We start from the raw sequence: 27,979 nt of genomic DNA on the forward strand, positions 1-27,979 counted from the left end.
AGCTCTGCTGGTGCCTTACCATGTCAGCTTCTGTCCCTGCCTGTGAGGGGGCTTCAGCATTAGCTCAGTCCCACAAGGGAGGCCCCAAAGCTCAGGGGCCAGTGGGTGGGAATGGAGAAGTCCACAAAATATCAGCACTGTAGAGAAGAAAGAGGTCCGCCACATTTAACATTACAGCAGGTGAGTATGGGCACCAGAGGAGGCCACCCCAAGAGCATTCACAGACAGGGGACATCCCAGGACAGGGAAAAGGCAGGAGCTAGTGGGGCACGTCCACACAGCCACATTCACAGTACCAATGTGTTCTACATGGTCAGCCTTGTGGAAACTCCATCTGAGAAATGGCAAAAGAGGTCCGGGAGCTTTTTTAGGCTGTCCCCCATTGGCCCTGTGACAGGAACAGAATTAGAAAGTCTGGCACAGATTGGTAATTGGGCCACCTTGTGCAAGCCGCAAACCGTGCTTCACTCACACTGACTGACTATCAGACTGGTCAGAATGGAGTTTGAAGCATTGTTAGTTAGCTGACAGCCCCTTTATCTGTGGGATATTTATTTTTCAGAAATTCTAAAGTGTCAATGAAGAACAAAATATCCATTCTACCTTGTCATTGTCATAAATGGTCATTTCTCTTTATAGAGAGAAAACTACACAGAAGAGCAATACTTCTTAGAAAACCCACCTGCTTTGTAAATATCCTTTTATGATAAATGAGTTTTAAATCTTTTTAGACATCCCAGTGCTCTTCTGGAATATGGTGAGATGTCTGGATTCCATCTTCCTGATACATGAATACATGGCTATACATGTGTGTTCACACACACACACACATGTGACATTTCACATTACATTTCAGAGAGCTTAAAAGCCTGGACCCTGTTTAAAACTACTTTGATGTAAAAAACTGCTCAGTGTACAAATTGAAGAAATCCTTAAATATAAGGGCATCTACCAATGTAGTTAACATATTTCAAAGGATATTAATGTATTTGCCGGTTAGCATGAAAGACATTCTTGGGAGAGAGAAACACTTAAAGTTTTAATGAGAAATTCTAGTGATTAAAATTAATGTTTCCCAGGCTTGTCTGATTTCAAAGCACATGCTTCAAAATTTGAATTTATTGGAATTTAAGGAGGGAAAGTAAAAAAAAAGGGAAATTGGCCATCCTTTATGTGAGCCAAGTTAAGTAATTTGAAGAACTTTTCTCCCGTGACTTCTCTTTGTTTTCATTTTAGGCACTGTTGTTAGGCATCGTTTTCCACCCACTTCCTCGTATAACGTGTCCTTTGCTTCTCTGACCCACGAGGGCAACAGCCAAGCTTGGCCCCGCATGCCTGTTTCATATCAGATGCAACGTACGTTTTTACTCTAATTCTAGACAAATCTCCTCACAGTCAGTGATTCTCAAAAACTGCAGACAGCACAGGATTCTGGGATGAGCTCAGCTGAGATTTCTCTTTGCCCTTGAGCTCCCTGTGTGTTCACCTGAAGTTCATTCTAGGGCTTTCCTAACACCAGACTCAAGGCGCCAAGGTGCAGAGTCATCTACCGGCCCCCACACCACACCCTCAGGCAGAGCTCCACAGAGCTGCCCTCGGCCCTCTGTGCCCTTGGCCGCAACACCTGCCAGGCCCCGGGTGCACATCCCATGCCCAGCACTGTGGCCCTGGGTGGGCTCAGAGGCGCAGCCTGACAGTGGGAGGCTGGGGGCCTTTCTCCCTCCCTGCAGCACCCACCTGCTTTCCTCTGGCAGCCATCTCTGTCTACACCAACGGAACTGTGTTTGCCACGGACACCAACATCTCTTTTGAAGCCATTACCAAGGAGAGGATGCCCCTGAAGTTTGAGTGGCATTTTGGGGACGAGCCACCCATGAGGACAACGTCGAGCAGTGTCAGGAGGAGGCTCAGCCGCCCGGGGTGGTATGTGAGGGCATGGCAAGATGGGCTGTGCCAGGAGGTCGGTCTCATGCTGCCCCAGAGGGATGCCAAGTGCCCATGTGCGCCCAGTGCCACAGCACTTCTGGGGCTGAACCAAGCACAAAATTTATAGGAAGGGGCTTCCTGCCTTCCTCTGCTGAGCTAGGTGGGGGTGGGAAGTGAAGCCAGTCCCCAAGCTGGGCCCAGGCACCTGCCCCACCTGCAGCCTAAGCAGTTTTAGGGAACGTGGCTGTGCTAACCCCAAGATGGCCACTGGGGGGCCCACAACCATTCCTGCCTCTCAAGTCATGTGCACGTCATCTCACCTTGGTGGCGTCTGGCCATCTGTCCTGTATCCCCCTCCCCCCAGGTACCATGTGTGGGTGGAGGTCTCCAGTGGTGCAGGCTGGGCAGCCTCGGAGCCCCGGCGCATCAGGGTGCAGAGGAGAGTCGTGGCCAATCGGCTCGTGTCTGCTGCCTCGGCCCTGGCGAACACTAGTGTGGCCTTTGAATGCAGAATCAACTTTGGCACTGATGTTGTTTACCTGTGGCACTTTGGAGATGGCACCGTCGCCCTGGGGGACAGCTCCTCCAGCCACATCTACAGGAGGTAAGCTGCTCAGTGGACCCAGGCCGGCCGGCCCTCAGGGTCTGGGCCCGGGTTCCCACACAGCTTGGCAGATATTAAAGGGAGACAGTAAGACCCAGCTTGTTCTTAAGCTCACTGGTTGGGGGTGGGGATGGGCAACAGATCATTTCAATTCAAGGGTCAAGTGCTACCAGGGAGGCAGGAGACGGCATGGGACACTCCTGTATGATTGGACATTAACTCTTGATTACGTATTTGCAACAGGGGACAGTGGGAGACTGGAAGGGGCCAGGCAGCCTGGTCAGGACACGAAGAGGCGTAGTTACATCCACAGGCTGTGGGGGCGTGGGGAGGAGGGTAGTGACGGTGGGGGAGCTCGGGAGGGATTCTCAGCAGGGCCTCAGTGTCACCCTGAAGGGTGAGGGCCACATGCCTTAATTCAGCACCCCCAGAGCTCCCACTGTAAACTGAAGCACTGTGTAGGCCCAAGGAGGAGCCTGCCTGCCCGGGGGAGCCACAGGCGCAGGTGGAGCATCGCAGTGTCAGGAGGGTGACGAAGCACAGGCCAGCCTGGGCTGAGGCTCCCGCAGAGTCCGTGGGCAAGTCCCGCCAGTGGGCACCCAGTGGCCACAGTACAGAGCCTTGGGCTAGCATGGAGCCTTTTGCCCTGGCATATGAAATATTAAAGTGCAGAAGCATCCAGAAATGTGGCCCGTGTGGGCTGGCAGAGCCAGGAGATTGCAGGCCCCCTTGGGTACAGGAACTCCAGCAGACCCACCCCATGGCCGTACCATGCTTCAGGGCATGCCTGACTGGTCCCAGCACTGGCTGTCAGTTTATAGCTTCTCCACTGGAAATAGGTTTCACTTAAGGAAGGGATTGTGAGGCAGCCCTGGGCAGGCTGGGCACTGGGTCTGGACCTGGAATGTGCTTTGGAATCCTTTCTTGCCCTGGGAACTTTGCTGCCACCATCCTCTCCTGAGTTCTCTGGGCTTTCCACCCACCTGGAACATGAGAGGGACCCCACAGCCTTCACTTTGTCATAGGGCCTGCCTTTGTATGGATACTTCATGATGGCAAGCGCTCTGGTCCCCAGATGCTGGGATTTTGGTCTTCTGGTGGCCACTGTCCTGTTTCAGATTCAGAGGTCTTGAATGGTTGTCCATTCCCCATCATCTCCCTAGTAAACCAGGACCTGCTTAGTCACAATCTGTCTGGTGTTCTCTCCCCCATCTGGCATCTCCCCATACCTGGACCCTCTGCCCCTCCCTGGGCTGGCCTTGTCTCCAGGCTATGGGGCCCAGCCTGTGCCTTCTGGGTTTGCAGGAAAATCTGTCCATGGAACAGGGACAGAACAGGAAGGTCATGTCCTGAGAGAGCCTGTCATGCAACCCAGAACCCCGAGGATCACCCCTGTGGGGCACAGAGGGGCCAGGCCATGGCTGCCAGGAGGGTTCCCCAAGAGGGGTGCAGCGTGTCCTCTCCTGGGTGGTTGTTTCTGATACAGCAGGTGACACCTGTCTGGGAGCTGGGTGCCTATCCCAGGCTGGGTGGGAAGCTGGTCTATTAGCTTGCCAGCCACTGGCCTCTGTGGAGATGAAACTCATGACCCAAGTCTCCTGTCTCATCTGTGGGCTGCCCAACCACCGGTTCCTCTAGTTACACAGCTGTGGGATGGTTACAAAGGAAAACGCAGGCTGATGTGTGGCAGATTCACCCCTCCATGGTGTATGTTCTCCCTGCAGGGCAGGGGGCTCACCATGGCCCCACTGTGTGCATTTCACCCTGCAGGGCAGGGAGTTCACTGTGACCCCATTATGTACATTTACCTTCAAGGGCAGGGATTCACTGTGTGCATCTTGCTTTCCAGGGAAGGGGAGTTCACTGTGGAGGTCCTCGCGTTCAATAATGTCAGCACCACCTCCCTGAGAAAGCAACTTTTCATCGTGCATAAGCCCTGCCAACCACCCCCGGTGAAGAACATGGGGCCCGGAAAGGTGCAGGTAGGGCCAGCGGCAGCCATTCAGCACTCCTTCCTGCGCCTCTCCTTGTGGAAACCAGCTTTGGGGAATGAAGGGGACTTTGTGTAGTTGATCCTTCTGCGTCTGACACCTAGGAGCCCCTGTGAGGGCCTCTGGGGGTCCTGGAGCTGAACAGAGGCCCCATACCCAAGCCTGAGACAGGGGAAGCCTTGTCTAGCCTTGAATCAGGCCTTTATTCACCTCTGTTACTCTGGTGTTCTGCTCAGCCTGCTTTGAGAGGCTTCCTTTAAATTGGTGTGCAAAGAACTGAAGCATTTTGGGAGAAAGGAACATTTGAATTTATGAGATACCAACAGCCAAAGATTGGTTATTTCCTGAGCACATCTTACATGTTAGGAAATGTAGGACTGCTTACTATGTCTTTTATTCTTCTAAGGCCTCTGATTTAGGGCAAGTTATTCTTCTCAGAGCAAAAGTGCTCCAATGACACTGGGAATTAAAGCCAGCAACTGCCAATTGCTTTCTATGCTTTCTGCCCTGGTGCTCAGTTGCTGGGCCCTTTGAGTCTGGGGTCAGGCACCTCCCACCTCAGATGTGGTGGAGGAAATCAGGGAGCACATGGACAAGTCCCCAGGGCAAGGCCCTAGTGGTCCCAGGCAGTGGGCTCCCTGGTAGTGTGGCAGTCCCTTACAGACAAGACCCACACCCACCACGAGGCCACTGCCCCCCTGCGCAACCTCACAGTTCTGTGCCCTGGGGTAGCAGGTTCTCTGGGTCAGAAGTGGACACAAAGTCAAGCCAAAGCTAACGTGGAGACTGGAAGCAGCTTGGCCCTGGGGAGAGGGGTCTGGGCTTAAACCCTGACTCTGCACTTGGGTGGAGAATGAAACATGGCCTTCTCCCAAGTTAAAAAATGGTTGCGTTGAATGACCCATGGCATGTGCTTCAAACTCTTTATCAGCTGTGAGGCAGGGTTATTTTCTCTAAATGTAGTTGAAAATCTTCATTTATAAAACAAAGAAAACAACAGTGATGATTCCATTTCTTTCTTTATACTTTCTTTTACACATTTTATAAATATATAAAGAAAAAGAGGGAATCATCTGAAATGCAGTCAGCGGGAGCTAGCCACTGTGTCTTGAGCACTTCTGCCCTGAAAAGGAAAATGTGCTTTAAATCAGAGGCCTTGAGGGAATGAAGGAAATAAAATGCAACTCTGCTTCTCCTAACCTATAGTAGGTGCTCAGGGAACACTCGTTTCCTGTATTTTTCTGAGGCTTTTTACAGATGATGTGTATGTGCGTGCATGTGTGTGTTTGCACACATGCGTGTGTGTTTATCACAACTGGGTCACTGGGTTACAGTGCCCACTTTCTCTTAAATAGTCATGTGCTTACACAAATTTACTGTGAGGGTACCCTTGAACCACATAAAAAAATTCTGTCACTTTAGTATCCTTATTTTCAAACATCTGTTGTGTCCAATTTTCAATCACTACAACTTAACTGGCAACTAATGCCTGTACACACATCTTTTTCCACGTCTGTGGGATTTCCATAGGAATAATTCCTGCAAATTACTAAACCACAGGACATTGACCTTTATGGGACATAGATGAGCCTTGCCAGATGTCCTCCTTGTCGCCAGTCACACATCAGCATCTTAGAACCATTTCTCAACTCCTCAGCCCCTGGCCATTTCATTATTTTGTATCTTGGTTATTATTAATGGTTAAAAACTGGCATCTGGGTGTTAAAATTAGGTGTAACTCAAAAACTTGAGCAATTTTATGGCAAATGCCAGAATGGTGTCATATTTGAAGGAGAAACAGTAAGAAATAATTAAAAAGTCATTAAATGATGACTAAAGTCAAAGAACGCTGAAGGTAAAATTCCATTTTTTACAAACACCAGTTTTTCTTAAATCCCATTTCCCAACTCCTTCTGACAGTTTTTCCTTTCCAACTTTCTGGGAGCTCTTCATTAAAAAACCTTCCAGCGGGAACCTGGCACTGGTCATCTGCCCGGGGGTGGGGTTGCCCAGCCAGGCAGGGTCTGCACCCATGTCCTTTGCTTCCCTCTGTCCTGTGCTGCATGACTGACACCAGGCTCTGGGCGAGGGTCGGGCAGGTGGAGGGGACTTGGCAGAGGCAGGGTGACTGGTGCGGGCCGGGCTTGTAGACTTGCAGGTACTCTTTCCCCCTGTATCACTGTCCCTCTGATTTACTAATGTTACCAAGGATGTGTTTGTATACTTATGAAGTGCATTTAAAAATTTTTGTTATGGAGAGGGGCGGAAGATGGCGGCGTGAGTAGAGCAGCGGAAATCTCCTCCCAAAACCACATATATCTATGAAAATACAACAAAGACAACCCTTCCTAGAATAGAGACCAGAGGACACAGGACAATATCCAGACCACATCCGCACCTGAGAGAACCCAGCGCCTCGCGAAGGGGGTAAGATACAAGCCCCGGCCCCGCGGGAGCCGAGCGCCCCTCCCCCCAGCTCCCGGTGGGAGAAGAGCAGGCAGAGCGGGAGGGAGACGGAGCCCAGGACTGCCGAACACCCAGCCCCAGCCATCCAGGCCAGAGCGCAGACACAGTACATGTCCAGGGGACCCTGGATGCTAGGGAAACAGGGCAGCAAGAACAGTGAGCAGGCACTGGAGGCTGGGCGACAGAGGACATAAGAAAAGCGCGCGACCATTTTTTTTTTTGCTTTTTTGCTGTTTTGTTTTGGCGAGCGCTTTTTGGAAGTCTTAAAGGGATAGGGACCCCAATACTAGGGAAACAGGGCAGAAAGACCGGTGAGCAGAGGCCTGAGGCTGGCACCGGAGAATAAAGAAAAACGAACGACCACCTTTTTTTTTTTTAATTAAAAATTTTTTTTTTTTTTTAATTAAAAAATTTTTTTTCTTTTTTTTTTTTTTGGTGGGCGTTGTTTTGTTTTGGCGGGTGCTTTTTGGAAGTCTTAAAGGGGCAGGGCGGGCCACTTAATCCAGAGGTAGGGAATCCGGGATCTCTGGGCACCCTAACCCCTGGGCTGCAGGGAGCAGGGAGGCCCCTTACGGAGATAAATAGCCTCCCAGCAGCTCCTGCTCCAACGCGACTCCACCATTTTGGAGTAGCTGCGCGAGCCAGGCCACGCCCACAGCAACAGCGGAGATTAACTCCATAGCGGCCGGGCAGGAAGCAGAAACCCTGTATGCGCGCAGCTGCCCAGCACAAGCCACTAGAGGTCGCTGTTCTCCCAGGAGAGGGGGGCCACAAACCAACAAGAAGGGAAGTTCTTCCAGCTGTCACTCGTCCCAGCTCTGCAAACTATTCCTATCACCATGAAAAGGCAAAGCTACAGGCAGACAAAGATCACAGAGACAACACCAGAGAAGAAGACAGACCTAACCAGTCTCCCTGAAAAAGAATTCAAAATAAGAATCATAAACATGCTGACAGAGATGCAGAGAAATACGCAAGAGAAATGGGATGAAGTCCGGAAGGAGATCACAGATGCCAGAAAGGAGATCACAGAAATGAAACAAACTCTGGAAGGGTTTATAAGCAGAATGGATAGGATGCAAGAGGCCATTGATGGAATTGAAACCAGAGAACAGGAACGCATAGAAGCTGACATAGAGAGAGACAAAAGGATCTCCAGGAATGAAACAATGTTAAGAGAACTGTGTGACCAATCCAAAAGGAACAATATCCGTATTATAGGGGTCCCAGAAGAAGAAGAGAGAGGAAAAGAGATGGAAAGTATCTTAGAAGAAATAATTGCTGAAAACTTCCCCACACTGGGGGAGGAAGTAATCGAACAGACCACGGAAATACACAGAACCCCCAACAGAAAGGATCCAAGAAGGGCAACACCAAGACACATAATAATTAAAATGGCAAAGATCAAGGACAAGGAAAGAGTGTTAAAGGCAGCTAGAGAGAAGGGAAACCCATCAGGCTAACGTCAGATTTCTCAACAGAAACCCTACAGGCCAGAAGAGAATGGCATGATATATTTAATACAATGAAACAGAAGGGCCTTGAACCAAGGATACTGTATCCAGCACGACTATCATTCAAATATGACGGTGGGATTAAACAATTCCCAGACAAACAAAAGCTGAGGGAATTTGCTTTCCACAAACCACCTGTACAGAACATCTTACAGGGACTGCTCTAGATGGGAGCACTCCTAGAAAGAGCACAGCACAAAACACCCAACATATGAAGAATCGAGGAGGAGGAACAAGAAGGGAGAGAAGAAAAGAATCTCCAGACAGTGTATATAACAGCTCAATAAGCGAGCTAAGTTAGGCAGTAAGATACTAAAGAGGCTAACCTTGAACCTTTGGTAACCACGAATTTAAAGCCTGCAATGGCAATAAGTACATATCTTTCAATAGTCACCCTAAATGTTAATGGGTTGAATGCACCAATCAAAAGACACAGAGTAACAGAATGGATAAAAAAGCAAGACCCATCTATATGCTGCTTACAAGAAACTCACCTCAAACCCAAAGATATGTACCGACTAAAAGTCAAGGGATGGAAAAACATATTTCAAGCAAACAACAGTGAGAAGAAAGCAGGGGTTGCAGTACTAATATCAGACAAAATAGACTTCAAAACAAAGAAAGTAACAAGAGATAAAGAAGGACACTACATAATGATAAAGGGCTCAGTCCAGTAAGAGGATATAACCATTCTAAATATATATGCACCCAACACAGGAGCACCAGCATATGTGAAACAAATACTAACAGAACTAAAGGGGGATATAGACTGCAATGCATTCATTCTAGGAGACTTCAACACACCACTCACCCCAAAGGATAGATCCACTGGGCAGAAAATAAGTAAGGACACGGAAGCACTGAACAACACAGTAGAGCAGATGGACCTAATAGACATCTATAGAACTCTACATCCAAAAGCAGCGGGATATACATTCTTCTCAAGTGCACATGGAACATTCTCCAGAATAGACCACATACTAGGCCACAAAAAGAGCCTCAGAAAATTCCAAAAGATTGAAATCCTACCAACCAACTTTTCAGACCACAAAGGCATAAAACTAGAAATAAACTGTACAAAGAAAGCAAAGAGGCTCACAAACACATGGAGGCTTAACAACACGCTCCTAAATAATCAATGGATCAATGACCAAATCAAAATGGAGATCCAGCAATATATGGAAACAAATGACAACAACAAAACTAAGCCCCAACTTCTGTGGGACACAGCAAAAGCAGTCTTAAGAGGAAAGTATATAGCAATCCAAGCATATTTAAAAAAGGAAGAGCAATCCCAAATGAATGGTCTAATGTCACAATTATCGAAATTGGAAAAAGAAGAACAGATGAGGCCTAAGGTCAGCAGAAGGAGGGACATAATAAAGATCAGAGAAGAAATAAATAAAATTGAGAAGAATAAAACAACAGCAAAAATCAATGAAACCAAGAGCTGGTTCTTCGAGAAAATAAACAAAATAGATAAGCCTCTAGCCAGACTTATTAAGAAGAAAAGAGAATCAACACAAATCAACAGTATCAGAAACGAGAAAGGAAAAATCACGACGGACCCAACGGAAATGCAAAGAATTATTGGAGAATACTATGAAAACCTATATGCTAACAAGCTGGGAAACCTAGGAGAAATGGACAACTTCCTAGAAAAATATAACCTTCCAAGATTGACCCAGGAAGAAACAGAAAATCTAAACAGACCAATTACCAGCAACGAAATTGAAGCAGTAATCAAAAAACTACCAAAGAACAAAAAATCCCCGGGCCAGATGGATTTACCTCGGAATTTTATCAGACATACAGGGAAGACATAATACCCATTCTCCTTAAAGTTTTCCAAAAAATAGAGGAGGAGGGGATACTCCCAAACTCATTCTATGAAGCTAACATCACCCTAATACCAAAACCAGGCAAAGACCCCACCAAAAAAGAAAACTACAGACCAATATCCCTGATGAACGTAGATGCAAAAATACTCAACAAAATATTAGCAAACCGAATTCAAAAATACATCAAAAGGATCATACACCATGACCAAGTGGGATTCATCCCAGGGATGCAAGGATGGTACAACATTCGAAAGTCCATCAACATCATCCACCACATCAACAAAAAGAAAGACAAAAACCACATGATCATCTCCATAGATGCTGAAAAAGCATTTGACAAAGTTCAACATCCATTCATGTTAAAAACTCTCAGCAAAATGGGAATAGAGGGCAAGTACCTCAACATAATAAAGGCCATCTATGATAAACCCACAGCCAACATTATATTGAACAGCGAGAAGCTGAAAGCATTTCCTCTGAGATCGGGAACTAGACAGGGATGCCCACTCTCTCCACTGTTATTTAACATAGTACTGGAGGTCCTAGCCACGGCAATCAGACAAAATAAAGAAATACAAGGAATCCAGTTTGGTAAAGAAGAAGTTAAAATGTCACTATTTGCAGATGACATGATACTGTACATAAAAAACCCTAAAGACTCCACCCCAAAACTACTAGAACTGATATCGGAATACAGCAAAGTTGCAGGATACAAAATCAACACACAGGAATCTGTGGTTTTCCTATATACTAACAATGAACCAACAGAAAGAGAAATCAGGAAAACAACTCCATTCACAATTGCATCAAAAAAAATAAAATACCTAGGAATAAACCTAACCAAAGAAGTGAAAGACTTATACTCTGAAAACTACAAGTCACTCTTAAGAGAAATTAAAGGGGACACTAACAGATGGATACTCATCCCATGCTCGTGGCTAGGAAGAATTAATATCGTTAAAATGGCCATCCTGCCCAAAGCAATATACAGATTTGATGCAATCCCTATGAAACTACCAGCAACATTCTTCAACGAACTGGAACAAATAATTCAAAAATTCATATGGAAACACCAAAGACCCCGAATAGCCAAAGCAATCCTGAGAAAGAAGAATAAAGTAGGGGGGATCTCACTCCCCAACTTCAAGCTCTACTATAAAGCCATAGTAATCAAGACAATTTGGTACTGGCACAAGAGCAGAGCCACAGACCAATGGAACAGACTAGAGAATCCAGACATTAACCCAGACATATATGGTCAATTAATATTTGATAAAGGAGCCATGGACATACAATGGCGAAATGACAGTCTCTTCAACAAATGGTGCTGGCAAAACTGGACAGCTACATGTAGGAGAATGAAACTGGATCATTGTCTAACCCCATATACAAAAGTAAACTCAAAATGGATCAAAGACCTGAATGTAAGCTATGAAACCATTAAACTCTTGGAAGAAAACATAGGCAAAAACCTCTTAGACATAAACATGAGTGACCTCTTCTTGAACATATCTCCCCGGGCAAGGAAAACAACAGCAAAAATGAGTAAGTGGGACTATATTAAGCTGTAAAGCTTCTGTACAGCAAAAGACACCATCAATAGAACAAGAAGGATCCCTACAGTATGGGAGAATATATTTGAAAATGACACATCCGATAAAGGCTTGACGTCCAGAATATATAAAGAGCTCACATGCCTCAACAAACAAAAACAAATAACCCAATTAAAAAATGGGCAGAGGAACTGAACAGACAGTTCTCCAAAAAAGAAATACAGATGGCCAACAGACACATGAAAAGATGCTCCACATCGCTAATTATCAGAGAAATGCAAATTAAAACTACAATGAGGTATCACCTCACACCAGTAAGGATGGCTGCCATCCAAAAGACAAACAACAACAAATGTTGGCGAGGCTGTGGAGAAAGGGGAACCCTCCTACACTGCTGGTGGGAATGTAAGTTAGTTCAACCATTGTGGAAAGCAGTATGGAGGTACATCAAAATGCTCAAAACAGACTTACCATTTGACCCAGGAATTCCACTCCTAGGAATTTACCCTAAGAACGCAGCAATCAAGTTTGAGAAAGACAGATGCACCCCTATGTTTATTGCAGCACTATTTACAATAGCCAAGAATTGGAAGCAACCTAAATGTCCATCGATAGATGAATGGATAAAGAAGATGTGGTACATATACACAATGGAATACTACTCAGCCATAAGAAAAGGGCAAATCCAATCATTTGCAGCAACATGGATGGAGCTGGAGGGTATTATGCTCAGTGAAACAAGCCAAGCGGAGAAAGAGAAATACCAAATGATTTCACTTATCTGTGGAATATAAGAACAAAGGAAAAACTGAAGGAACAAAACAGCAGCAGAATCACAGAACTCAAGAATGGACTAACAGGTACCAAAGGGAAAGGGACTGGGGAGGATGGGTGGGTAGGGAGGGATAAGGGGGGGAGAAGTAGGGGCGTATTAAGATTAACATGCATGGAGGGGTAGGAGAAAAGGGAGGGCTGTACAACACAGAGAAGGCAAGTAGTGATTCTACAACATTTTGCTATGCTGATGGACAGTGACTGTAAAGGGGTTTATAGGGGAGACCTGGTATAGGGGAGAGCCTAGTAAACATAATATTCGTCATGTAAGTGTAGATTAGTGATACCAAAAACAAAGCAAAAAAAAAAAAAAAAGGGCAGTTCCTGTGTGGTGACCTCCAACGAGTTCTACACAAGGGTATAAAGGGCATATAAAAGTGTAGGCAAAGGGTCTATTTGTGTTTATACAGAGGATCAAAGCCTAATTGGGCTACCCCGAAAATGAACTAAGATACGATATGAAAAAGAACTTCCAACATCTGCACTCTCTGGAAGACTCATGCCAGAAGATGATCATCAAAAAACCCCAAGAAAGATCCACGCACTGCTACAGCTGTAGATGCACTCATCCCACCAGTTCCTGGACTTGCCATGGGAATGAAGGAGATATCTAAGCTGGCCTGTGCGTACAGTAAAACAACAAATTTGACTGGATCTATACTGTTGGAACTCAACCAAGAATTTGGAGAAGTGCAAATTGTAGCGCTCCAAAATCTTACAACTACAGACTATTTACTGTTAAAAGAACATATGGTATGTGAACAGTCCCCAGGAATGGGTTGTTTTAATTTGTCTGATTTCTCTCAGACTGTTCAAGTTCAGTTGGACAATATCCACCATATCATAGATAAGTTTTCACAAATGCCTAAGGTGCCTAACTGGTTTTCTTGGTTTCACTGGAGATGGCTGGTAATTACAGATATGCTTTGGTTATGTAACTATACTCCTATTATGTTAATGTGTGTGCACAATTTAAGTAGTAGCTTAAAACCTATTCATGCTGAAGTTACTCTACAAGAAGATATGCCAAAGAAATAATCAATCTTCCCATGTTTTCTTTCGCCTGCTACTTCTATAGCTTTTCTTCTTCCTTCCTAATTACAACCCTTAAATAGAATTCGTGCCTCATATCAAATTTACCGAGTATCATAATTCTTCCAAGTGGTAAAGATACCTCAAGACAAATGCTGGGCATAGAAGCTACAGGGCATAAATATGCAAAGAAGTAAAAAGCTAACCATTTCAAACAATAAGGCTTCCCTCTCACTTACCAACTTCACATTTCCCTGTATGGCCCTGGAAGATGACTGGTTAGCCAGAGACGGGTAAGATTCCTCAAGGGAGGAACAACCTAAGACAGGCACAGTCGCAGGGGGGCCATCAGGTGAGAAATTGGGGATCAACAGAGGTGAGGCTTAGAACCTCACCCCCCCTGTTCTGAGAGAAATCTTCTGCATACGTGGATGTTTTATTGCCCTGGTCTAGCTTGGATTAACACATAGTCTACAGGCACACACCTGATCATCTACATTTGCTCTCTTACAACACTAAACTATGTTTTCTACCTTTATCTTGTATCTACCTACCACTTCAGCATTTTATGAAAAATAATAATAATAAAGAGAGAAATGTGGTATCCACATATAAATCAAGTATAAAAACCAAATGAGTATTCATATTTGAACTGACTGTTTAGAGTTCATAATGCATGTGCAAAACCGAAAGTTTCTGTGATGACTGCCCTTGTACTGTTCACTATGTAACTTATTCATTATGTAAGAATTTGTTCTACATGTAAGAACTTGTTTGTTATGCCTCAGAAGATTGGAGACTGATGAAAATTAGGCTTGGGGTGGATTAATGATTGTGCATTGAGCATTGACTCCCCTATACAGAATTTTATTGTCGTTAACAACCATTTGATCAATAAATATGAGAGATGCCCTCACAAAAAAAAAAAAAAAAAAAGGACAGACTTCCAATGGTAAAATAAATAAGTAACCGGGATGTAATGTATAGCATAAGGAATATAGTCAAGATATTGTAACAGCTTGGTAGGGTGATAGCTGGAACCTAGAATTATGTATATAAATGTTCTACCACTGTGTTGTACACTTGAAACTAATGTAATGTAATACTGTGCGTCAACTACCCTTCAATAAAAAATAATTATAAAAAAAAAAAGTTAATTGTTATGGAAAAATCTCCAACATAACTAAAAGGAAAGATCACAGTGTGATAAGCCCATCACCTATGTTGAGCAATCATTACAATTTTGGCATATTTGTTTTCTCTGTTTCTCTTTTCGATGAAATACTCTAGTCCTTCCTAGACCAGTCTACAAGGCTTCCAAAAATGTAGTTTGTTCAGTCAAGGGAGAAGGAATGTGTAATTATTTCTCTTAATTCCCAACATCCAGAGTAAGAAGTGGGGGCACCAGCTACCTGCACTGGTAGCAGATGAGTTGTGTGTGTTTTGTGGGGGGACAGGAAGCCCCTCTGTCTTAGCATGATGTCTATTTTGTCAGTGGTGTTCAACTGATTGTAGGCATTATCTTTAAATGCTTAGGTGGTTTGTTGGGGCCAGCTGGATTCTCTCTGAGCCGGATCTGGTAGCCTTCTGCAACATCCCTCTAAATCCTGGAAGGCTTCCTCCCTCCTGGCAGATACCTGCTTCAGCTCTGGAAGTGATACACCCTCCGTGGAGCCCTGGGCCTTCTAATGGAAATCAGCCCTGGGGTGCTCACTGCTCCAGGGGTCTCATTGTGCCAAGCTATTTAGTATGTGTTGATTGGGAATGCACCTTCAAAATAAATTAAGGCATGATTTCATCTGATGTGTCTGATTCAAAAACATTACTGATGTATATAGTTCACCTGCTTTTCAAAAATTTTATATTTGAATTTTCTCATATGAAAATCTCAATCCTGTAACATTAACCTCATTATTTATTAGCATTTTTCTAAATAAATAGGTGAAACACTTTCAAAGTCATAACACCAATATTACCAACAAAAATAAAACTTCTTGGTAAGTGAGCTTTCAGATTTATTTGTAGTTCTTTTTGCCCTTAGAATATATATCCTCAAAATATTATATATTAAAGTCACTTGAAATATATTTTTCTTGTATGTTACTTGTTTAAAATATAGTTATAGTCCTTTCTTTCAGCTTGTTTCCAGTTACAGAGAATGGAAGGCTTTTTTTTTTTTTGCTTTTTGACTGACTTTAATTTTGAGTATATAAAACATTTACATGATTTCAGTCGAAGCATACCTCACCTATTCATGTCTTTGCTCCTTTTTTTATTGCAGACTGAACATTTTCTATTGATTTTAAATGATATTAACTTTGTCATATATTGTACAAATGTTTTTTTCTCTGTTGATTGCTTTGTAAAATTATATTTTTGATATTCAGAAGTTTTAAATTTTACATAATCAAATCTATGAAAACTTTTCCTTTGATGATTTCTCATTTTATGCTTTAAAGGGTATTTTTCCCATTCTGAATATATGTTTAAATATTATTCTTTCTTCTCATTATTTTTATATTTTGACTTTCACTTTTGTTATAAAATAGATGGCATATTTGTTTTGGGGCTTTAAATTCCATATCTAAGAATCCCAACTTGTGATTAGACAAATATTTGGAGTTCTACCTTAGAGTTGTTAATAATTTACTCTGCGTTAGGTGTGATGTACATTTTGAGACTTCTTGTTTTGCTTTTTAAAAATACTTATTAATTTCTTTTAGTTTTTCTTCTGAGGTATATACAATAAATTGCACAAATCTTACTGTGCAACTCAATACATTTTGACATGTATATACACTCGTGTAACCATCACACAGATCAAAATATCAAACACTCTCACTAGTTTTTTTCCCCTTCATTTATTTCACCCATTCCCCTACTCCTGTCTGTTCTCTATGTTTATGAGCCTATTTCTCCTAGTTTGTTCATTTGCTTAATTTTTTTAGATTCTCCATTTAAGTGCACATAAGTGCAATCCTGTGGTATTTGTCTTTGACTTAGCTCACTTAGAATAAAATCCTCTAGGTCCATCCATGTTATTTTAAATGGCAGGAATCTATTTTTTATGGCTAAGTAATATTCCACTGTATACACGGACCGCATCTCCTTCATCCGTTCATCTATCCATGGACATTTAGGTTGTTTCCATATTTTGGCTGTTGTCAATAATGATGCAATAAATACAGGAGTATGTGTCTCTTTTCAGATTAGTGATTTTGTTTTCCTTGGGTAAATTTCTAGAAGTGGAATTGTGGGACTGTATGGTATTTCTGTGTTTACTTTTTTGAGAAACCTCCATACTTTTTTCCACAGTGGCTGCACCAATTTACATTTCCACTAGCAATGTAGGAGCATTCCCTTTTCTCCATATCCTCACCAATACTTATTTCTTGTCTTGTAGATAGTGTCCATTCTGCCTGGTGTGAGATCATATCTCACTGTGGTTTTAATTTGCATTTCCCTGATGATTAGCAATGTTGGACATCTTTTCACAGGTCTGTTGTCCATCTGTATGTCTTCTTTGGAAAAAATGTCTTCATTCAGATCTTCTGTCCAGTTTTTAGTTGGATTATTATTATTATTTTTTGGTGTTGAGTTGTATGAGTTCTTTATATATTGTGGATATTAGCCCTTTACTGTATATATCATTTGCAAACATGTTTTCACATACAATAGTAGGTTGGCTATTCATTTTGTTGGTGGTTTCCCTTGCTATGCAAAAGGTTTTTTAGTTTGATGAAGTCCCATTTCCTTATTTTTGCTTTTGTTTTCCTTGCCTGGGGAGATAGTAGCAGAAAAAATTGCTAATGTTGATGTTCAAAAGCCTATGTTTTGTTCTAGGAGGTTCAGTAACACTTAGGTCTTTAATCCATTTTGAGTTTACTTTTGTGTATTATGTAAGACAGTGATCCAGCTTCATTCTTTTTCATGTAGCTGACCAGTTTTCCTAGTACCATTTATTGAAAAGACCATCTTTTCCTCATTGTATATTCTTGCCTCCTTTGTCATATATTAATTGACCATGTATGTGTGGGTTTATTTCTGGGCTCTCTAGTATGTTCCATTGGTCTATATATCTGTTCTTATTCCAGTACCATACTGTTTTGATTACTCTAGCTTTGTAGTATAGTCTAAAACCAGGGAGCATGTTACCCCCAGCTTTGTTCTTCTTTCTCAAGCTCATGTGGACTATCCAGGGTTTTTTGTGATTCTATACAGATTTTAGGATTATTTGCTCAGTTCAGTGAAAAATGCCTGTGGTATTTGGTGAGGATTGCATTGAATCTGTATGCACAGGATAGCCATTTTAACAATGTTTTTCCTATCCATGAGCATGGGATAGTTTTCCATTTATTTTTGTCTTCTACAATGAGAATATCTTTTCCTTTAAATACACAGGTGTGGCGGTCCCAGCCTGTGAGACTGGGAGTGACGTTTGAATCTGCCGTTCTCTGTGACATTTCCCAAGGCCTTTCCTACACCTGGAGATTCATGAATTCGGCAGGGTCTCCAGTGCCTCTGCCTCCTGCTGTCACCACCCACAGGCAGACCATCACTGTGCCTAACTACTTCCTGGAGCCTGGAAACTACACCGCACTTGCCAAGGTGGGCTGGCTGGCTTACCATACCACTTACTTTCGACCAGTCTTTGAGCAAGAGCTCAGCTCCTGCAACTCCAAACCCATTCTACCCAAGAAAAGTGGGGTTGTCACCAACAGGTATGGACAGAATTTCAAGAAAAATGTTTAATTCCTTTCAGAGAAAAAGTTTTATGCTCAAACGCTGGCAAAGTAATCAATTAAAAATTCCTTCCTATTAATTTAATAAAACCATTCCGAGCACAAAGGTTGGAGGCTGAGACCAGTGACAAGACCTCCAGGTGCAAGGTTCTGGTTTTTTCAAATTGCAGCAAACTTTTAAAAGAACACATTTGAATACTGTGTTTATAAAATGTTCCACTACTCCCAAGTTTAAAAATATTTGCCTTAAATTTCATTTATATTTCTTCAAAGCCATAATGTGTTTGGGGGTTAAAAGATAGCTTAAAGAAAGTAAGTTAAATGAAATCCAAGACCGTGGAGATGTTTACTGGGAACAGAAAAGGTTTGAGAGCTGGATTAGGTACACGTGTGGAAAGTGGTCCCTAAGGTGTTTTTACATTTGCAGGCCTCAGACACCCTAGTGTTGTGTGTTGGCACAGATTTGTTCAGAAAAATGTTCATGCTCTCACGGACTCCAGTCCTCCATCTCCAGTGGGCGCACAGAGGGTTCTGTGTTGACACAGGTGCCTGGTTGAGGTGCCAGGCAGATACTTCTTCCTGTGCAGCGCTGGACGCCGGTACCAGACGATGCACATGGAGACTCACCACTTCCTTCTACTTTAAGATGCATCCAGGCCCAGCGCGTGCCCCTCGGTGCCCTGGTGACACATGCTGTTCATGTTACAGGTCCATGTGGAAGGAAGCACTGTGCACAGCACCTACAGTGTTGGGGTAGAGGTGCGGGCCAGGGCCCCCGTCAGTGTGGTCTCTGAGGGCACACACCTGTTCATCCCCAGAAGTGCCTCATCCACCGTGGTGCTCACGGGGTCCCAGTCCTACGACCCAGACAATCCCAGGGCCACTCTCAGGTGAGCAGCAAGGGGCCGTGCTCCCGCCTGTGGGATGCAGCCTTACTCCTTTCCCTCTGTCTGCTCCACACTCAGGCTCCAAAACATTGGGAGAGGGATTTAAAATTCTTCCATCATCATTTAAAAGATTTTAGGTACCTCAACTCTTATTAGTTGAACTAAGGTTTCACTTAGGATCCAAATGTAAGGGAATTTCAGGAAAGGGTAGAATTAAAACATGAGTAGCTTCCTAAGGTTGAGTTCATGATATATTTTGGAATACAAGGTTACACATTGTCTTAGCTCAGGCTGCTATAACAACTACCACAGACCAGGTGGTTTATAAAGGACAGACATTTATTTCTCGCTATTCTGGAAGCTGGAAGGCCAAGATCAAGGCACCAGCAGATTCAGTGTCCAGTGAGGCCGTGCTCGTAGCCTGCATCTTCTCTGTGTCCTCATGTGGCCGAAGGGCCAGGGGATCCCTGTGGGCCACTTTATAAGGATATTAATCCCATCTTGAGACTCTACCCTCTTGGCCTCAACACATCCCAAAGGCCCACCTCCTAACACCACCCGCTCGGGGGTTGGCTTTTCACATATGAATTGTGCAGGACACAGACATTCAGTTGGCAGCACATATGTTACTTTCTTACTAAAATTCTTACTTTGAATGAAGTATTTGATACATGGAGGCCTGATTTCAGACTGGGGCACATCTCCAGGCAGGTGAGTCCATGTAGGAGGAGGCTGCTGGCTCAGACATTGGTCCTCCTTCCCATCCACACCTTCTCCCACCAGGCAGCCTCACTGGTGTCCTGACATGGTCACCATCCATGCAGTAGTTACCCAGAACACATGTCCCCCAGAGGCCCTACCCAGTGCCTGTAACCCAGAGCATGCATCCTCTGGACCCCATCCAGTGCCCATAACCCAGAACAGGTGTCTTCCACCAACTCGTTTCAGTGCCCATAACTTGGAACAAGCATCCTCTGGACCCTGTCCAGCTCCTATAACCTGGAACGTGTGTCCTCTGGACACCCTCCAGTGCCCATAACCTGGAAAAAATCCTTCACAGACACTGTCCATGCTCTGATCTCCTAGGGCATGTGTCCTCCAGGCCCTGTCCATGGGTGGATAACTCCAGGCAGATATCGCCATCTCCTGCCTTGCCCTGGAAGCCCTCGTCTCTGCTGGTGGAAGGACCCTTCCCTCCATCAGGCAAACCCCTGAGCAGCTGTTTCTTCTTTCTTCTCCCACTTCCAGTTGTCTGTCAGGAAAGCCCGCCAGCTCTGTCCTGGTGGGAGCGCTGTCCTGGGCCGAACTTTGATGTCTGTTCACAGTGTTCACGCATCACCTGGCTCTACTCCTGCTTTCCACAGAGCAGGGGATGGAGTCCCTTAACCACAGCTCACACCTTCCAGGGCTGCCTTTCTCTCAGGGGAGGCCTGTGTGTTCCCCAGCCCTGCAGGCCCACCACAGACTCTAGATGCCCTCGATGCCACTGCCTACATGTGGGCAGGGGGGGAGCTGTGCTCAAATGCTACCTTCCCAGAGAGGCCCCAATGGCCTTCCAAAGTGACAGCAATCCTGTCCTGACATTTCCCCCAGCAGTCTTCTCCCTCCAGCTCAGACAACAGCTCCCTTAGACCATGGTTGGCAGTCCATGACGCCCCAACACCCACTTCTGGAGAGGGGCTCTTGCTTGGCATTTCCCCCGGGTCTGTGCATGGTAGGCATTCAGCGGATGGTCATCAGTAAGCAGAGCTGCTTTCTCTCTGCCTTGTGGCTACACGCACACTGGCTTCCATGGAGGTGAGGGGTCCTCTTGGGCTCCCCGTTCTGTCCACCTACAGTTCACACACACGTGCCTTGGACAGTGTACACACCACTGCATACCTCCCTTCCCCAGTAGACAGAGCTGCATCTTGTTAATCTCTGCACCTGCCCCCTGAGAACCCAGTATGGGGCCCGAGACAAAGGGCAGTGTGTGCCTGCTGAAGCGGGTGGAATCCTCTCCCAGGGAGCAAAGAATGTCCCCATTGAACCCTGGAGGATAGTGGCTCCGCAAGGCTGTGAGCTGGACGTCAGTGCTGCCACCTCACAGCCTATGTACCAACACAGGGCTTAGGGCATGGTGCCTGGGTTCAAGTTGCCTACAGTCCACATGGGGAAATGGAACTTGGAAAGATCAACAGTCCCTCGAGGGCTTGGTGGCACTGCGTGGGGCTTAGTGCAGTGGGATGGGCACCAGCCCCACCTGGGCATGAGTGTCCCAGTGTGTCCCTGATCAGAGCTGTCTGTCTCAGTGTGCGTCCCCCTAGAGTAAGGCCTGCTCAAGGCTGGGGGTGGTGCTGATTGTCACATGAGAGGAGCCTGATCCTGAGGTGGGGGCTGAGGGGCTTCGTCCCCTGACCAGTCTACTGGTTCTCAAGACCAGGCAACTCCCTGGGATACAGCCTTCCCGTGGGCCCCTGGAACTGCCAGCTTCAGAGGCAGGTTGCTAGGCACTGCTCGGGGGTGCAGAGGTGAGGGGAGGTGTTGAGATGGCAGGGCAGAGCAGGCTGGAAGGAGGGGTGTCCAGGACTGGTGCACTGGGCATGGGAATTTCAGCAACCAGGAAGCAGGCCTCCAGGTCCTTCAGCAAGTGAGCCAGGAGGGCCGGCCTGCCTTGATGACGGCTCCCACCCTACACTCAGCAGAGAATAAGGGATCCGTCTCGCCTCCCTGACCCACATGCTTCCTTGCAGGCCCCCCGAGAACCCAGATACTGACACTGTGTCACCTGACCAGCCATTGAACATTCATGCAGCCCTCCAATGCTTTTCCCACAGGTACCACTGGAAATGTACCGTGGCCAGCTCCCCCGGGAGCCCCTGCTTCACTGCCCCCTCTCCACACAGCTTGGGCACTGGGGCCCCCACCTTCTCATTTGCAGCAGACACTCTCAGCCACAGCTATGACCAGTTTCTTGTGACGCTGACGGTGTCCAGCAGTGGCCGGAACTCTTCAGAGGCACAGGTGGTCCTGTCCACCCACCTTGGTGCACTCAGGTATCACCACTCTGCTTCCCTCACCATGCAGGCTGGGGATGGGGGTTAGCCACACAGCTTCCCTGCTGCTGAAGAGAAAGGGGGCTGGGGAAGGTCCGGGGAACCCTGCTCTCAGGCTGGACTTTGGGCAGAACTACTGGACTAACACTGACATGAGTGGCTCCAAATGGGAGGTGCTTCCCTTCCCCACCCCAGGCCGTGGCAGCTGCCCCAGGGCAGGATCTGCTCCAGGGCTCTGGATCGAGGCCAGAGGAGGCAAAGGCAGTTCAGAACTTCTGCCCAGGAGCTTCCAGTCATCACATCGGGGGACCCCCTCTGACATGGAGACTGCCAGGCTGCAAAGAAATGCTGAGCACAAACCAAAACCCCACGACATGGGGGGTGGCCCCAGACACTGAACCTCGTCAGGACTGGGTCACGGAGGGAGCCGGCTGGGGCAAGCAGGACCCCCAGTGCCCACAGCTCTGCTCATCACCTTGGAGGTCTGGGCAGGCAGGGCCGCTTCCATCATCGGGCCTTTGTGGTGTCCAAAGCTGTGCATGGAGGCTGCAGTCCCATTGTGTGAGGGCGTGCTGCCTCACCTGGGAAAGGCCCACACCACACAGCTCAGAGTCTCTCCCAGCCTTGGCCTTCTAAAGGGCCCCCAGTCCCACAGGAAGGAAACCCCTTGAAGCAGGCCTAAGGCAGCAAGCAACCCCAGACCACCTATTCCTCACAATGTGCTTGGGCAGCAGGAAAAGAGACTGGAGGAGTGGGGAGGATGCAGGCTTGAGGGACAGGAGTGCAGGGCCCCATGTGTGGGTGTGGGGCAGCCCCAAGGCTAGGACAGGATCTGGGGTGGCCGCCCCTGTGTGCTGAGTTTGGCTGGAGTCAGACTCAGGGCCGTGGGGCCAGGGAAGCTGCACACCCTCTCTGAGGTCAGTGCTTGGCCTCCTAGGACCTGGCTGGTGTCAAATGAGGTCACGGGACCAAGCTCGGTGCAGGCTCAGTCACCACGTGGACTCGGTCATATGGGCTGTGTGTGACACTACTCTGAGTCACTAATTAAGGCCCAGCAGGGTGCTTTAAACATGCCTAACACAAAGGGATATGGCCACAGCACCTCAAGACCTGATTTGCATGTTCCAGGTTCGTCCACATCTCTTGGGTCAACTTTAAAGACATCTTCGTTAACTGGAACGAAGGGCTCTCTCTCCAAGCTGAGTGTGAAGGCTGTCGTGAGATGTCGAATCTTTCTTACTTCTGGGATCTCTTTGTTGTGAATGCAACAGAAAAGACCAGTGTAGAAGGTAGAAGTGCTTGATTGCTCTATTTTGTTGCTAGAGGAAAAGCTCAGGGTTACTTTGAGATTGCTGATGTTTGCAGAACCTGCTCATTTTCCCCTGGGAGTCTCGACCTACCCCAGGGGAATCACCACCCCCTCCCTGCACCCGTGGGTATAGTTGTGACAGCAGAGAAATGGTGATGTGCTTGCTGCTGCCTGTCAGCCTTGCTGCTATATGGAGGCTGGGCCCCATGCTCACCGAGGCAGTGGCAGCTACGTCAGGAGGGCCTGCGTCCCATCCAGCCTTGCTCGTCCCCAGGCAGTCCACTGTGGAGGGGGCCGAGGAGCTGGGACAGGGAGCCTGGCCCTGGCATTCACTACGGCACCTCCAGCTGTGACCCTAAGACTCAGTTCTGGGGGTGACTCCGTGGGTCATGACATTCAGAGGTGGGGTGATGGGATGCAGCTCTTCAGTGCCACGGCTGCCAGGTTTGAGACAGAGTTCTCACTGGTCATGCTAGCGATGGGAGAGATTGCTATGGATGACAGACAGAGGAGCTTTTGTTTCTGGCCTGGGTACAGCTGCTTCCTACAAAAGAAGTTTGTGCCAAGCCCACAGAGACTGACTTATTTTCCACCCACTCACTGGGGCCATACAAGGTTTCCACACGCAGAGCACCGAGTACAGCTGGTCGCAGCGGCTAAAGGAACGTGCAGATGTGCAGGGCAACTGCTCTTGGCAGGGGCACATGCCCACATTGTTAGGTAAATGGACTTCTTCTGTATCGATACTGATGCTGTGTATGAGAGAGGAGCTTGAAGGGCAAATCCACCCAGTGGCTGAGTCTCAGCAAAGCCAGTGATGGTTCCTGGTCTGATGCAGCTCAGCCTCATCACCAAAGCCTCGTGCTCTGTCTGCCACAGTGGAAAGTGGAAGCTTACTTTATCCAGGTGACAGTTTTTACAACCTTGGAAATCTTTTGTTACTGATCCTTTATTATAAATCATACCAACAACAACTTTTACTATTGCACTAGACACTGACAGGTGAGGGAGGGTTAGGGGAAGCTCTGTGTCCAAGGCTGTTTCCAGAATAACCCATGCTGGAGGGGGTGGGGGTGTGCAGGCCCTCCCAGGGGCACACAGGCCCGAGGGAGAGCCCACCCCAGGTGGAAGGGCCGGGCCAGCCATCATCCTGCGCCCGCGTGCCTGCATCCCATTGTCGGTCTGCACGCCTCAGGGTAGGGGGGGTTGCTGCCCCACACCACTTCCCTTGTAAGTGTAGTTTTCGAATATACATCAGATTCATTTATAACAGAGCATGCTTATGTAATCTGTAGATCTCTTTAAACCAAATGGGTTTTTGGTCCAGATTTTTAGTCCTGTTATATGTTTGTCTAAGTTCCTTTTTGTAGAACAGTGGGGCTGCTGGGTTTGTTGGGATTCGGGGCCATCTCGAAGCTGTCAGAGTCCAGTCCACAGTTGGTGGAGTCAAGCAGAGCACATCCCTACGTCACCACCACACAGCCCTCGTGGGAGCTGTTGCCAAGGGCCCTGGGCCGGCCTGCACGTTCAGCGGCGGGGACACGCCCCCCGGGGTCCACAGTCATGCCCTGGCTTCCCACCTCGGGGGACGCTGCAGCCTCAGGGCAGGCTCCCTGGGATCGGGGGTCCCTGGGGCCCAGCACCCCCAAGAGAAGTTGGCCCCCACAGAGCCCGTCGTCCTCTGCCCCCTCCGGTAAGTGGGGCATCCGCATGGCCTCTGCCTCGTACCTGGGCTAGGTGTGCAGGGGTTCCCAGTTTTTCCCTGTCTAACCTGGAGTGCCTGGGCTCTCACACACGTCTCTACCCACCAGCCTCCCTTCCCCTCTCCTCCCCTAATGGCTGATTGGTTCACTTTATCATTGACTGTTGGGTTGCACAGAACATTTTGTGCCTAAAAACTGAGAGAAGTTCATCATTGGGGAAATTCAGGCCCAAACCCTGCCTGACCCCTCATGCCTCCCCAGTGATGCCATCTGGGTTTTTCACCACACACCATGCCCCAAGCCTGTAGCTAGGAGGACCTCTGAGGGTCCCTCAGACTTGAGGACAAGGAGGGGGCAGGGATAGACAGCTGACATCAGCAGCTGGACGCTCTTGTGGCCTGTCTCTCCTTCTAAGAGGAAAGAGCTCAGGTGCTCCCTGAGAGGTCTGGACGCAGGCTTGTGGTGGTGTCCACACCTTGGCTCCAAACCTACCAGCTGTCCTCAGAAAGCCACTCACTACTGAGAAGCACCTCCTCTGGGGGCCAGGGCACCTGCTCCCCTCACTGTTGCAGTGATTAATTGACATGTTGCCTGGGAGGGGTTTCCTCATCCACAAAGTGGCTTGGTGACTCTAGAAATAGACCCATTGGTGATCCATGAGGGGGGCCATTCACTGTAGGGGAGTCTGGCCTTAAAGAAGCATTGTGATATCGCCCTTCAAACAGATTGGGAGACCTATTACAGCAATATCCAGGAGGCAGCACCCTCCACAGGGAGACCACCAGCTGACTGTGAGTCGGGTTGTGCCCTCCCTGGCCTCTGTCCATCTCTGCACCAGTCCACCCTCAAGCCCTCTTCAGAAGTGGAGAGACTCCCCCTGCCCCTCCCTGATGCCGATCACCAGGAACGCCCAGTCAGGGGAGCTGTTCTGCCTCCTTTGTGCTGTCTGACCCAGGCCCCCATTTCTACCCACCGGCCTCTGTCCTTCGGGTACTCTGTGCTTCCGGCCCAAAAGAGCCCCCGGCCCACTGCCCCCCTCATGCCTTGGTCCAGGGCGCCATGTCCCGAGAACTCCTCAGTGTCCTTCCCGTCTCGGAGAGACCCCGCCCCCAGTGGGCTTCACATGTCCTCCCCAGGAAGGCCCCCTCCCTGTGTTGTCACCCCCCAGCATCACGTTAAGCTGTCCCTGTGTTTCAAGCAGATGGCTGTGGGACTGCTGAACTCCCCCCGTGCCTGCCCCTCCTCCTCTGAGCTCCTTAAAGACGCTTCCACGGCAGGTTTACACCTGTGTCCTCAGGCCACCCATAACCCTTCCTGTTCACCTGCCCACCTTTTGAACTCACCACAGGTGTTCAGTAAAAACCATGGAGTGAAGACAGAGCATGACATTCACGAGGTCACCTTCCTGAGCCCATTGGCCCCCAGCCCGCCCGGTCCCCTCACTGTGCCTTGGCTCGGTCACTCGGCTGGGAGGTTCATGTTAGCTTCCTCTGAGCAGGGCCGGCAGCCTGTGTGCCTGGGCTGCAGGGACCCTCGCTGTCGGCCTCCGTTCCTGCTGCCTGCAGCCGTGTGACTGCATCATAGCTACTGACTTCCAGGACCACACACTGGGCTGTCACTCCCCTGGGATGGCCTCCAGTGCACGTCGAGTGACAGCCGAGGGCAGTTTCTCTACCGTGCTTCTGCCCTCTGGCCCTCGCTCCCCCCAGCCACCTCAGATCATCCCTGAGGATCCCCTTCAAGGCTGCTCCGAGCCCTCCCAGAGGGGGCTTGAGCACCACCTTAACATGGCCCCTCCCGATGCCCCCATGTCCCCCAACACCTGCTGCCTTTCCTCACGGTCCCTGTCCTCCCCTGGCTGAGGGCACTTCCAGCGGTGCGTCCTGTTTGTTTTCCTGACTCGCTCACATGGGATTCCCGATCGCAGGGCCTCTGTTGCTCTGGCTTTTTGCTGCATCTCAGGTCCCTAGGCTAGTACCTAGGGCAGGCCAGGATGCACATTTGCCAAGTAAATGGGGGCAGTTGCACGCCAGTCACAGGATGATGAAGTTCAGCTCTTGAACACATTTAGTCCTGAGGAGGTTATTTAGATACGAGATCCAGCAATAGTGAAATTAGTTACTGACACTGACTCTGAGCCCTAGTGCTGTTAGGTCCTGGTGAATGTTTCCCTCACCACCCACTGCCTTGGTTTGTCTTCCTAGGGACCAACATCAACCTTCTGGGTTCGGGACCAAGTGTGCACGCTGATGAGAGCCTCCAGGAGGGGGACAACCTACTGGTCCCCTTCCTCCCCACAGCTGGGGCCAGGCCCACCCTCCTGGTTGACTGGCCCAAGTCCCTGGTCAGCAGAGCTGTTTTCCACAGCTACACCTCCTCTGGTAGGCATGCCAGGCTGCACAGCTGTCTTGGGAGGGTGTGGACAGCAGCCCTTCAACCTCTTCTGCCACTTCTCCTTTTCATAGAAGTATTTGAGGTCATGGTACCTTATCTTCTGTGCTTGTTCCTCTGTGGGCTGTGGGCTGAGGCCCGTCACTCCAGG

General features: G+C 47.7%; 1 protein-coding gene across 1 annotated transcript in view; it reads left to right on the plus strand.

Moving 5' to 3' along the window:
- The window catches only part of PKD1L1 (polycystin 1 like 1, transient receptor potential channel interacting), a 96,853-nt gene that overhangs the window by 8,070 nt on the left and 60,804 nt on the right, over positions 1–27,979 (plus strand). The window contains exons 5-15 of the mRNA XM_057504962.1: positions 1,237–1,356; positions 1,755–1,923; positions 2,291–2,530; positions 4,380–4,512; positions 18,163–18,369; positions 19,212–19,393; positions 22,207–22,425; positions 23,554–23,714; positions 25,092–25,427; positions 26,163–26,228; positions 27,642–27,818. Coding sequence (XP_057360945.1) covers positions 1,237–1,356; positions 1,755–1,923; positions 2,291–2,530; positions 4,380–4,512; positions 18,163–18,369; positions 19,212–19,393; positions 22,207–22,425; positions 23,554–23,714; positions 25,092–25,427; positions 26,163–26,228; positions 27,642–27,818 — 2,010 coding nt within the window. The remainder of the gene's footprint in view (positions 1–1,236; positions 1,357–1,754; positions 1,924–2,290; positions 2,531–4,379; positions 4,513–18,162; positions 18,370–19,211; positions 19,394–22,206; positions 22,426–23,553; positions 23,715–25,091; positions 25,428–26,162; positions 26,229–27,641; positions 27,819–27,979) is intronic.

This window comes from Manis pentadactyla, chromosome 7, assembly GCF_030020395.1.
Source record: "Manis pentadactyla isolate mManPen7 chromosome 7, mManPen7.hap1, whole genome shotgun sequence".
NCBI lineage: Eukaryota > Metazoa > Chordata > Mammalia > Pholidota > Manidae > Manis > Manis pentadactyla.